The sequence below is a fragment of the Schistocerca gregaria genome, chromosome 6 (assembly GCF_023897955.1).
Source record: "Schistocerca gregaria isolate iqSchGreg1 chromosome 6, iqSchGreg1.2, whole genome shotgun sequence".
NCBI lineage: Eukaryota > Metazoa > Arthropoda > Insecta > Orthoptera > Acrididae > Schistocerca > Schistocerca gregaria.
This window is the reverse complement of record NC_064925.1, coordinates 304,349,960-304,363,599: the sequence shown is the minus strand read 5'-3', so window position 1 is coordinate 304,363,599 and position 13,640 is coordinate 304,349,960. Positions and strand designations below refer to the sequence as shown.

The 13,640-nt window shown below is 42.1% G+C and overlaps 1 protein-coding gene across 1 annotated transcript in view; it reads right to left on the bottom strand.

The window, feature by feature from the left end:
- LOC126278515 (luciferin sulfotransferase-like) overlaps window positions 1-13,640 on the bottom strand; it is a 77,546-nt gene that overhangs the window by 49,996 nt on the left and 13,910 nt on the right. Inside the window, exons 3-4 of the mRNA XM_049978680.1 lie at window positions 11,008-11,107; window positions 4,434-4,575 (exon numbers count right to left, since the gene is read on the bottom strand). Of these exons, the coding sequence (XP_049834637.1) occupies window positions 4,434-4,575; window positions 11,008-11,107 (242 nt within the window). The remainder of the gene's footprint in view (window positions 1-4,433; window positions 4,576-11,007; window positions 11,108-13,640) is intronic.

The window sequence follows — 13,640 nt, the reverse complement described above, 5'->3', positions numbered from 1 at the left end:
CAGTAGTTAGTGCCTTCAGTAGTTTGAATCTTTTATTTAGCTGGCAGTAGTGGCGCTCACTGTATTGCAGTAGCTTGAGTAACGAAGATTTTTGTGAGGTAAGTGATTTGTGAAACGTAAAGGTTAATGTTAGTCAGGGCCATTCTTTCGTAGGGATTTTTGGAAGTCAGATTGCGTTGCGCCAAAAATATTGTGTTTCAGTTTAAGCACAGTCTTGTATAATTTTTCTAAGGGGACGTTTCAAGAGTTAATGGTGATTCCCTGATTGATGGCGTCTTTCTTGACTACTAGAAAACTTTGGGCCGTTCCTCACCACATCCTAGTCAACATGTCACGTTCCTACAGAATATACGAAGAGATAAACGATTCCATGGAAGACATCCCAGGCAAAGGAACTCAACACGTCTTCCTTAAGAAGAATAATGGACACGAGTGAAGGCAGTACTAAGTACCTCAGGGTAGTGTTCTAGGGCTGCTACTGTGCATGGTTTTGGAGAAGCAAGGAAGAGTTTACTGTTGAACGTCCCGTCGATAACGAGGTCAACAGAGACGAAGCACAAGCTTGCATTAGGAAAGGAAGGAGAAGGGACTCGGCAATGCCCTTTCAAAGAAAGCATCCAGACATTTGTCTCCAGTGATTTAGGGAAATCATGGAAAACCTAAATCTGGGTCGATAGAAGCGCGTTTGAACCATAGTCTGAATGTTCACAGCTTACACTGGTGAGCAAAAACTATAGGACCACTTTCTTAATAGGGTGTTGGTCCATCTTTGGAACGCAGTACAGCACTGTTCTTGGGCTACATCAATTGTAGGTACATCTCTGTCGTACAGAAATGAATAGTTTATTTTCTCAAAATTAAAGGGAAACCCTTAATAATTCTTTATACAGCGTCATTAACAATTTCTGCTTTTGCTTTTTCTTTAATGGGAACTAAAATCGTCTGCAAAGAGAACCAGTTCTATTTCATGGAAAGAGGAATCAGGAAAACTACCACACGGGAATCTAGAGCTAGTTTTCAGAGCCTCAAACTCAGAAAATAAAGTAGTACGTGTTAATGGAACATCTCTGAATCATCTTTTGTCTTGATGATGACATTCTGCTGTTTCCATCTAGTAAAGACAATCATTAAGAACAAATGGGGTCTCCCAGATGTAATGGCAAAAATTCATTACTTTCAAGTGAAGACTTCATATGGACGTTTTCCCTGCTCCGAATGGATTCTGAGATAGAGTACGTCTAATGTACATTGTTATTTATGTTCTTTTTTTAGTCGGTATTTTGTCTGCCTCTGTAGCTGAGTGGTGAGCGCAGCTGCAATCAGGGGCACCAGCGTTCGAGTCCTGGTATTTTCAGACATTTTGTTGGTGAGAGAACCGCTATGGAGTGCAACAGCCTCGCGAGGCCAACTAAGGATGTACTCGATAGAGCAGTAGCGATTTCAAGGTCAAGAAACATGCCGCCATTAACAGAGGATGCCATGGCGGTCGGTCGGTATCCATTGTCCCGTCAAGGGCCAGAATGCGGAACTTTACTTGCCCTCCTTTATTATTCAATATATTGCCATGTTTACAGATGTACAATTGTTAGTAAATGTTACAACCTGCGTTTCACGAATTATCAATGGAAAGATACATATCTTTAACAGATTCACGTAAGCAATATCGTACGTGTCTCATTACAGGTGTCTTATAGTACACAATAAATTTTTGAATATATCACCGTCAACTACAATTCCATTGTGCTCAGTTGGGAGGGGACGTTGTGTTGCTTATTTCGTGTATACCTTTCGTTTGTACAACTCCAACTCCATAAAAAAAATGAGAAAAAAACGTAATGGAATACTGCGTGATTCATCGAAAAACGAATTTGGAAATTAATTTCCATTGTGGATTTTACTGCGACTATCGATGATTATTATGTGTCTGGTTCAGTCCATTCCGTATAAATGTTGCTTCACTAGTGAATAATACTAATGCAATCAAATAAGGTTTTCGTTTAACCAGTGACAAAGCTCAAGTCGAGTGGTACTGCCGCCAGCGTGAAGATTGTGGTTACACTGTACGTGAAATGGATAAAAGTTTCCCGTATGTTATGTTCGCGATACACGATTTCATGAGGCACTGATATGTGCAGAAAGTCACTGAGTGCCGTTAGTAGCAGCAAGAGCACCAACACCATATCAGAAGCCGTAAACGTAAAGCATATCTGCACTTAATCACTGTGCAGCTGTCTGTCGTTTCGTTTTAGCCAACGCATCTACAAACACAATTAACCAATGATTCTCTGTGTTACACTTTCAGTCCCTTAAGCTCCTTCACTCACAACACCCAGTGGTCGGGTTAGACTAAAACGTCGAAGAGGTTGTGTATGTAAGACGCACATGTACGCGCCACTGTCTCCAAGAAAAACGTACACTCATGTTCAGAAAAACAGAACGCCTTGAACTGCTAGATATAGGACTTACTTATTCACAGGACATGTACATTAATGTGTACTGCAGAAATGATTAACATTTGAGTTCACATCGGTTCAGCATGTGCCCCATTGCCTAGTAGGAAGAAGATCTGCAACGAGTTCAAAGAGTGATGGCATCGACATGTATCAGGTGCAAATGATACCCTGTGGTAAAGCCATCCATGCTGCATTCACATAGTTCCAAAGTGCATCTGTGCTAACATCATGTGACACGAAGAATTCACGTCTTCATGCACCTGGAAAATGGCGTAGGAGATGTTGAACAGAATGGGTATCAGGTTATCATTCACGTAGGTCACACTGGTCACAGTGCCCTGGACGCCAACAAATATGAATCGAGGTTGTACCCAATAGGACCACAGATGGAAAGGTCTCGAGTTAGCACTGTATGTCGTGTGCGAATGCAGTAACTGCGATGCGGCTCCCCTTGTCTGCAGCGAACAAAAATGCGACCATCATTTTAAACATACAGAATCTGTATTCGTCCAAAAACACTATCTGATGCCATTCCTGTCGCCAGTGATACCGTTCATTAAACTATTGTCATCTAGCGTATTTCTGCACATTCACCAGAGGTAGGTGAAGAAGTAGACGACGCGTAGGTAACCCATGCCATAATGAACTGCGACGGACTGTCACCCTGGACAGTGTACGATGTGTGACACTGTTTCACTAGAACCCAGGTGGACACATATCTGTCCTGCAGTTCCGTTAGGATGAGCTGTCGATCTTCTCCGGAGATGGTCTGGGTGGTTCGACTTGAGCCATTTCGCCTTGTTCTATGGCCTTCCATAAACCATTCTACACTGCCGAAACACTTTGTCCCACACGAGCAGCAATTACCCGGATGGATGCATTACATTCTCTCATGCACATATTGCGCCCTATTTCAAACTCTTCATGCATACGTCTGCGAGGCATCCTGCTCATCTGCTGAAGTCGGCTTATAGTGACAAAGAGAGCCGCAGGCACATTTTCCCGGAATGCGATGTTGCGCCGCTACGTCGATGTTGACCCTGAACCTGCATGCCAATATGGGTTAAATGCTAATCATTTCTGTAGAACATAGTAATACACACGTCCTGTGAATATGAACGTCCTATCTATAGTCATTCAAGGTGTTCCATTTTTTCTGACCGTGAGTGTATATTAAACGTGTTCAGTCACATAAGCCATTCGGAACAGGACATGGGTCTATAGGGAAGTTGTTGCTTCAAAAGAGCTGGCCTGGCATATCCCTGAATCCTGAGCATTTCTTCTGGGACACACTGTGTAACGGATAAAAGTGGATCATATATTGAACCCTGTGGGACTCCCTACATGATTTATCCTAGCCAATAAAAATCTCTCTCCTTCCAACAGCCGTGCGGATTGGCCACACGGTTTGAGGCGTCATGTCACAGACTGCGCGGCCCCTCCCGCCGGAGGTTCGAGTCCTCTCCCGGGCATGGGTGTGTGTGTTGCTCTTATAATAGGTTATTTCAAGTTAGTTTAAGTAGTCTGTATGTCTAGGGACCGATGACGTAAGTAGTTTGGTCCCTAAGAATTCACGAACATTTGAACATCTTTTCAACAATGTTTGATTAATTCAGCACAACTATTTGCATTAGATTTATTAAGTATGATTTAATTATTTGTTTGTCAAGTCATCAACTCCATAAAACTTGCGTTTTTCTAAGAGAGGAATACAACATACACAATCAAATGAATGCCCACGTGCCGAGTAATTGCAGTAGCACTCGTATTGTGGGACCAAAAGACATCTGTTTCCGTAACTGAACATTTATTTGGTATTTTAAGCCCCATCTTTAAGGAGATACACAGAAAAAGTAAATAATCAATGATTCACCGTATTTGACGCCACAGGATACATTAATGGACAGATCAAACAATTTCAACGGAGCAGCTGGTGTTTTGTGGATACTGTAAACAGAGTGATGTATGATAAGGGCTCACCTTGGGTTTCTTGGTCCAGACCTGGGTGGGAAGCAGCTCCTTGGGCAGGTGGCTCTTGATATAGCGCGGCGGAGTCAGGTTTGCTGCCTTCTGGACTGATTGCAGCTCACCATCTGCGACGTCGCCGCCGATGGTCATGTTCCTGCACACACACGTACACAACACTGTGAGCGATAGTTTCTTAAGTTAACTACCTCGTAGCTGAATGGAAAATACAGAAACAAAGGGTGTGAGTACTCTTTCTTACATGTAGCGAGGAGGGCAAAGTGAACTCGAAGTACAAAGACTTCCACTATCTCACCGACAAAATCTGAGGAACGACAGTTCGCGTTTTGAAGAAATGTGAAAACACGTGAGGCAAATACTGATCCTATGATTTATCTCAAAATAGATACTGAAGAAAGGTATATCTAGGTTTTTAGCATTTGCAGCTTTAGAGAAAGTTTTAATAAAGTTGCCTGGAACATAATACTTGAAATTCTGTGGATAGCAGGGATAAAATACACAAGTGGAAGGTCATATATTACAGTTAAAAAAAAACACTTTAGGTATAAGAGATGAAGCACATGGAAGGAGTTGATCAACGAGTGACAAGGGACTACTCTATCCTTGATGTTGTCCAGTACATTAAGCAACCAGTAAACGAAAGCTAGAAGAAATTTGGAAAGTGAAATTAAGTTCAGGAGGAGTAAACAAAAACTCAGACGTTTGCCGCTAACTTTCTAATTCTCTCACGGACGGCGAAGGACTTGGAAGACCAGTTGAGTAGAATGGATAGTACCTTGAAAAGAGATTATAAGATGAATATAAGGAAAAGTATATCAAGGCTAATGAAAAGTAAATCATGTGATGTAAAGCCAATTACTTTAAGGTATAAGACACGAAAAGAAGAAGGGTTTTATACTTTGGGTAGCAAAATAGGAAATAGAGACTATGTAAAATGTACATTGATAGTAACAAAAGAATTATTTCTGAAAAAGAGGGATTTGGTGGCATCTTACACTACTGGCCATTAAAATTGCTACACCACGACGATGACGTGCTACAGAATCTAAATTTAACCGACAGGAAGAAGATGCTGTGATACGCAAATGATTAGCTTTTCGGAGCACTCACACAAGGTTGGCACCGGTGGCGACACCTACAACATGTTGACATGAGAAAAGTTTCCAACCTATTTCTGATACACAAACAGCAGATGACCGGCGTTGTCTGGTGAAACGTCGTTGTGATGCCTCGTAAAAGGAGGAGAAATGCGTACCATCACGTTTCCGACTTCGATAAAGGTCGGATTGTAGCCTATCGCGATTGCGGTTTATCGTATCGCGACATTGCTGCTCGCGTTCGTCGAGATCCAATGACTGTTAGCAGAATATGGAATCGGTGGGTTCAGGAGGGTAATACGGAACGCCGTGCTGGATCCCAAAGGCCTCGTATCACTAGCAGTCGAGATGACAGGCATCTTATCCGCATGGCTGAAACGGATCGTGCAGCCACGTCTCGATCCCTGAGTCAACAGATGGGGACGTTTGCTAGACAACAACCATCTGCACTAACAGTTCGACGGCGTTTGCAGCAGCATGGACTATCAGCTCGGAGACCATGGCTGCGGTTACCCTTGATGCTGCATCACAGACAGGGGCGCCTGCGACGGTGTACTCAACGACGAACCTGGGTGCACGAATGTCAAAACGTCGTTGTTTCGGATGAATCCAGGTGCTGTTTTCAGCATCATGATGGTCGCATCCGTGTTTGGCGACATCGTGGTTGACGCACATTGGAAGCGTGTATTCGTCATTGCCATACTGGCGTATCACCCGGCATCATGGTATGGGGTGCCACTGGTTACATGTCTCGGTCACCTCTTGTTCTCATTGACGGCACTCTGAACAGTGGACATTACATTTCAGATGTGTTACGACCCGTGGCTCTACCCTTCATTCGATCCCTGCGAAATCCTACATTTCAGCAGGATAATGCACGACCGCATGTTTTAGGTCCTGTACGGGCCTTTCTGGATACAGAAAATGTTCGACTGCTGCCCTGGCCAGCACATTCTCCAGATCTCTCACCAATTGAAAACGTCTGGTCAATGGTGGCCGAGCAACTGGCTGGTCACAATATGCCAGTTGAAACGTCCCCTTAGAAAAATTATACAAGACTGGTCTATGTGAAACGTCCTCTTTGAACAATTATACACGACTGTGCTTAAACTGACACACAATAGTTTTTAGCGCAACGCAATCTGACTTTCAAAAATCCCTACGAAAGAATGGCCCTGACTAACATTAACCTATACGTTTCACAAATCACTTACCTCACAAAAATCTTCGTTACTCAAGCTACTGCAATACAGCGAGCACCACTACTGCCAGCTAAATAAAATATTCAAACTACTGAAGGCACTAACTACTGATAGGCATAGTTAGCAAATGAAAGATTTTAATACAGAACAGACAATGTATTTACATTAATAGTCATAATATATAAGTCAGTTCGTGACACCAATTCTTACAAATTTCAAAACTCCGCCATCTCTCTCCTCACGTCCACCACTGCTGGCGGCTCACCTCCAACTGCGCAACGCTACGCGCTGTTAGCATCCAGCTGCCGCTGCCCGACACTACAATGGCGAGTATTACAACAATGCCAACCAGCCACAGACTGCACACGGCACAGCCAGTGATTTTCATACAGAGCGCTACGTAGCGGCGGCGTTACCAATTAAAAAAACTAAACAGCCTACTTACACAGTCACTTCTCTTGATGAACTGTGGTATCGTGTTGAAGCTGCATGGGCAGCTATACTAGTACACGCCATCGAAGCTCTGTTTGACTCAATTCTCAGGCGTATAAAGGCTGTTATTACGGCCAGAGGTGGTTGTTCTGGGTACTGATTTCTCAGGATCTATGCACCCAAATTGCGTGAAAATGCAATCACATGACAGTTCTAGTATAATATATTTGTTCACTGAATACCCGTTTATCATCTGCATTTTTTCTTGGTGTAGCAATTTTAATGGCCAGTAGTGTATATACTGGGTGATTCAGCTGTCCCTGCCCATGAGTCATATGCAACCCACAACACCGTCAAAAACCACACATATGATATTCATAATCTCTCGCTCGCTATGTGCAAGCTATTAGTCCTGCAGAAAAAATGATCAGGACCTTTTGTAGGAAATTTACCATAGTCGTATTTTGTACAGGGATACGCTTTCGCTTTTGCCATGGTTTTCGAATTATTCAAGAAAGCTCGTTTGAAGGTCCCTTCTCTACGTTTCCTTGAATAGTTCGAAAACTATGGCCTCTAGCGAAAACATATACCAGTATTTTAACTACGTAAAAAATCCTACAAAATTTCCTGTTCGTATTTTCTGTAGGACTAATAGTTTAGGCACAGCGAGCGAGAATTTCGCATGTGGTTTTTGAAGGTCCTGCAGGTTACATAAAAGCTATCGATAGCGTCAGCTCTGTCATCCCATATACAGGGTTATTGTTTTAACCTGAGACGACTAAATATCTGGAGCACCACACATCATACGAAAAAATGCTCTAGGCGAAAAATCAAAATATTAAAGGGGACATCCGTGCTACAACTGGTCTCCTGACCACCTCCTAATCAACCCTTCTGCGTGGTTGGGGTGATCTTTGTATTTTGAAATTGGAACCCCTATTTTTACTGCATATTCAAATTCTACACCAAAAAATATGTACAGTTCCTAAGCAGCCCTCTTGCGTGGGTGGAGTGAGCTTTGTATTTTGAAATGGGAACCCCTATTTTTATTGCATACTCAGATTCTACACCAAAAAATATGTACAGTTTACTCAAACCATTGTTTTCCATTTATGGTAGTTGGCACTGCAATCGACAACTATCATGTGTGCCTCTTTTTGTAATTAAGAACCGACGCTTTTGGTTCTACGTGTCACTTTCGATGTAAATGTAAACCTTTGTGTTCTAGTAGTTGATATTTATATTGGGAATTTACCTTAGTGTTGTACATTCCACTGTGCAGCAGACTGTGTTCGGAAACTATGTTTAGTCTGATCCAGGAACAACTACATGGATGAATTAGTATTATGTTCCCACTGGAATCCTTGATTTCAGCCACTTCAGTTGCCTCTCACCACTGGGGTGATTAATTTCGACGAGTCTGCTTGCCTCTCACTAATGGGGTGCTTCATTTTGATGAGTCTCTTTCCCTCTCCCCATTGGGTTGCTTGGTTCTGGAGAGTATCTACGGCAGGTGCAATTGCCACAATTTTCCTTATTACAATGGTTTTGATTTGTATTCTGCCGGAAGCTAGTGCGGGAATCATGACGGTTGGATAGAAACACAGTGAAATGACTCGAAAAAAATGTTGCGAAGAACTGTTTTCAAGAGAAGACCTGGAATGAAATTCATAATGAACCGAATATTGGAATAAAATTTGATTTATTCCATGACAAATTTATATTATTATTGGAAAACAGCTTTCTGCCCAAGCTAATCAGGAAAGATATTAAGCAGCCATGTAAGAAACCGTGGAAAACTAGAAGCATTATCTTGTGAAAGGAAAACGGAAATTAATCTGTTGGAAAGAACGAGCAGAAATCCTGCCGTAGTAGCCGAAGGCAAACTCTACTCAAAATTACTATTAAACATTATTAAAAAGTCAAGGAACATACACGTTCTTTCCAAAATCAGTAATTCTGATAACAGACTTACATGGAATGTAGTGAAACGAGAGACAGGTCATCCAGCCACAGAATGAGATAAAATCACTATTGAACTGAATGGACGGGCTATAAACGACCAGTCACAAGTAGTATGTATATTTAATGGTCATTTCTTAAATGTAGCACAAAGCAGAGGGACAAGTAGACCAAACGAAAAATCATAGCAGAGTGTCGAAAGAAACGACTCTCATAGAATTATGTCATGTGAATATAACATCAAATTCTTCCTCTGAAATTAAGGAGAATATATATTCTGTGAAAAACGAGAGCTCATCTGGATTTGTGAGTGTTTCCACTACAGTTCTAAAGACTTGTTCTTGTCTTATCTGAAACATGAAGTGCATCATTGACTCAAGGTATTTCTCCAGAGAGACTGAAATATGCTGTTGTTAAACATCTCTTTAAGAAAGACGATAGGAGAGATGTCAATGACTGTCTACCTGTTTCACTACTGACATCATTTTCCAAAATATTTGGAGAAGGTGACGTATTCTAGAATACTATGTCACTTGACCAACAATAATATCCGCAGTAAATTACAATATGGTTTTCAGAACTGTTGCTCTATTGAGAATGTCATTCTCATGTTCACTCTCCAAATTTTACAAACATAAACTGAGGTTTTTTGGAATTGATGGTATAATCAACCACTGGATGATATCTCACCACAAGAATATATATGTACCTATATGGTATACAAAATTTCCTAAAAAACTTAGTTCAGCCACATTTTTACATTGAATCATTGCAAATATCAGGGAGAGTCAATGAGTAATTTGACATTCTTTGCGTATTTTCATCTGGTGACGTCGTATGGAATGTGCTCTGGGATAATTCATATTTAAGAAAGAAAATCTTCATTGCTCAAAAACGTACTGTAAGTATAATATGTGGTGTCACCCACGATCGTGTTGTATGCATCTGACTAAGGAGTTGGGTACTTTCATTGCTGTTTCACAGTATACTTATTCCTTCATGAAGTTTGTTGTTATAACCCATTTCAGTTCAAAAGGAACAATGATGCATATAATTACAACACCAGAAGAAAAAATGACATTCATCACATCACATTATGGGTATCTTTAATACGGAAATGGGTGCACAGTGCTGCAGTCTAAATTTTTGATCACTTACCCAGTGATATAAAATGTCTAAGAGACAAAAAAGTAAAGTTTGAGAATAAACTGAAAAAATTTCTCCTTGGCGATTCACTCGATGCCATAGAAGAATTTCTATTACTGTAATGTATAAAACATGGTGGGTAGGAATTAATCAAGTCTGCATGTCTTCTTTCATGTCAATGATAAGCATGTAGGTGTATATACAAAATAATTTGTGATGCGAATTTAAAGTGACTCATTCCACATCATTACGATTTATCGTGCGAGGTATCTGTGGAACTTGAAACTAAGTCACTACGTATCAAAGTATTTTAAAGTTACAGGATGGTACCAGATCATAATTTTAATCTTGCATGGGCGTGTGTAAAGTATGCGATACAGAATAAATACAGTGCGCTACAGAGAGTGTTTGTTATTACCATGGTAGTTTAAACTGTAATTTAGCCTCATTCCAATCAAACCATCTGTTCTTGTATTTTCTCATACATCCATGTTGCGGAGATACGTAACAGACACCAAACAGTAACTGGTAGCAGTCTTGTGTAGTGGTTTCACAAGAACACCCCTCATGGTTTGGTCTTAACGAGAAGTTACCACTATGATGTAAGGTGTCCATATACAACAGTTCATATATTGCGAATGGCATCCCTTGCACAAAGAATTAATGGGTGTATTATGTTTTCCCTTGTGGAGACGTGATTTATAAGTGGACGTCTTACAACGTACTTACTGAATTTGAGGAAATCTGTCATCAAGGTTGATCTTCTTCGCCGTCTCGAAATCGCAGTCGTGCCCAAGGAGCCACACCATTTCTTGTGTCCATGTCGTGCCTGTAACAATATTTACCACCCGGTTCAGTTGCAGCAGCAGACACTTAGAAATTTCTATGACTGTCACCCCATGTTTAACAGCAAACAACGAATTTTTCTTGTGCAGACGGTACCAAAATTTCACGTGGCTAGCGGAGAAAGCTACAAGAGCTGTTCCTTACCCCATCCAAATGGCTGAAGCTGTTCAACAGGACTGCGTGCTCGTCAGTTGGGCATGGTTGTACCCTTGAATAAATGTTACAAACAATGTTCACCTCTAAACTCAGCAAAATTACTACCCGCAGAGTCAACATAGAGGGCGTACAGACAGGCCTCCTGAGCGCCATCTGATCGCCGTTGACCTTTACAAATGAATTAGCATGACTACAAACTCTCAGTATGCCCGTGTTACTTCTGAACACAGTCCGTGAGGGTGTTTCCTCCTTCAGTGCAGATCATAAAACTACGAAACAATCACTAGAAGCAGTTACATCCGTTAAATATTTGAGTGTATGAGTACAGAACGACAGCAAGGAAACTAAACATAATGAAAGCAGATATCAGTCTGGGACTCACTGGAAGAATCCTTAGGAAGAGTTAGACGGGAGGTGAGAAGACTTGGATTTCATGGTCGAGCGGCTGCTCATAAGCCGCACATCACGCCGGTAAATGCCAAACGACGCCTCGCTTGGAGTAAGGGGCGTAAACATTGGACGACTGAACAGCGCAAAATCGTTGTGTGGACTGACTAATCACGATACACAGTGTGGCGATCCGATGATAAGGGGTGGGTAAATACAATGCCCTGTGAACGTCATCTATCAGCATGTGTAGTGAAAACAGCAAAATTTGAAGGCTGTGGCGTTATGGTGTGGTCGTGTTTTTGATGGAGAGGCTTTCACCCCTTGTTTTGCGTGGCGCTATCACAGCACAGGCCTACATTCTTTCAACACGATCGAGCACTTGTTGAAAAGGCACCGCCTGTGGCGGAGTGGTTACACGACAGAACAACATGGACTGTCCTGCACGGAGTCCTGACCTGAATCCTACAGAACACCTTTGGGATGTTTTGGAAAGCCGATTTCGAGCCAGGCCTCACCGACCGACATCGATTCCTCTCCTCAGTGCAGCACTCCGTGAAGAATGGACTGCTATTCCCCACTAAACCTTGCAGTGCCTGATTGAACGTATGCCGGCGAGAGTGGAAGCTGTCATCAAGGCTAAGGGTGGACCAACACCATACTGAATTTGACCACTACCGATGGGGTGCGCCACGAACTTGTAGGTCGTATTCAAGCAGGTGTCCGCATACTTTGGAACACATAGTATACTACGACGCCCTACGTATCGCTGATAAACGGATCGCGAAGACGAGATTTGAATAATTACAGCACTCACAGAATCATTCATTTAGTTATTCTTCCCGTGCTCCATACGTGAAGAGAAGAGGAAGCAGTACTAATAACCAGTACATACTACGGTCGCAGGTTCGAATCCTGGCTCAGCATGGATGTGTGTGATATCCTTAGGTTAATTAGGTTTAAGTAGTTCTAAGTCTAGGGACTGATGACCTCAGATGTTAAACCCCATAGTGCTTAGAGCCATCTGAACCATTTAGCTAGTACGATAGGACGTATCGACTTATCCTCTGCGAAGCACTTCGCAGTGGTTTGCGAAACATCGACATAGAGGTAGATGTAGAGGGAGAATGCCTTAGGCTTTTCGTTAGCCGCCGCTGTTGAGACTTGCTCCCTTGGCCTTAATGAAAATCGCTCTTAACGAGGCCGAGCCACAGAGACTTCCTTGTACTCGCGTGTGACGAGCGTCTGTCGTCGCCAGCGGCCGGGTGGCGACGCCACGCCGTCGCTGCACACGCTGACCCACTTACCGAAGCCGCGCGGATCACGTCAAAGCGAGCCGCTTCCTCTGCGCTCAGAGCCCCGACGCGCTCTCATTGCGGTCGTTAAATGTCACCGCGCAAGAAGCTCATCTGTTAGAAATGAGAGCACCAGCGGCTTGTTACGTCGTGCTAAACATACAAAGGGTATTACTATTTCCAAAAATATAAAAAGCTTTCCTCATATTCTGCGAGTAGAATTTATTTAACCACAGATCGGTTTTCGGATTATTCGGTCATCATGAACAGAGATAAAATTACGTATGACTTACAGAGATATAGGTGACAGTGTTTACAAAGAAAAGTATGGCATAGTTAGTTGTCTGTTCCATCAGTCATTTTCACGATATTCCCGTCCACCACCTGGCACACATATTAATAACAGACGTTCATCTACGAAATAAAAGGAGTTGTCAGGGAGAAACGTTTTCAATTTGTTTTGAAATTTTGCTTTTCTTCCTATCAGATATTTTAAATCACTGATTTAGTGCTGAAAAAAGTTTGTTGCAGCGTTATGCACCCCTTTCTGCAATGAAAACAACCTTAGTTTGGCGTAAAGAATTTCATTTTTCCTTCAGGTATAGTAATTCTCCAAGCCACTTCCTCTTTTGGACTGCTCTTGATTATTTACAACGAACTTCATGAGGTAACAAGTAC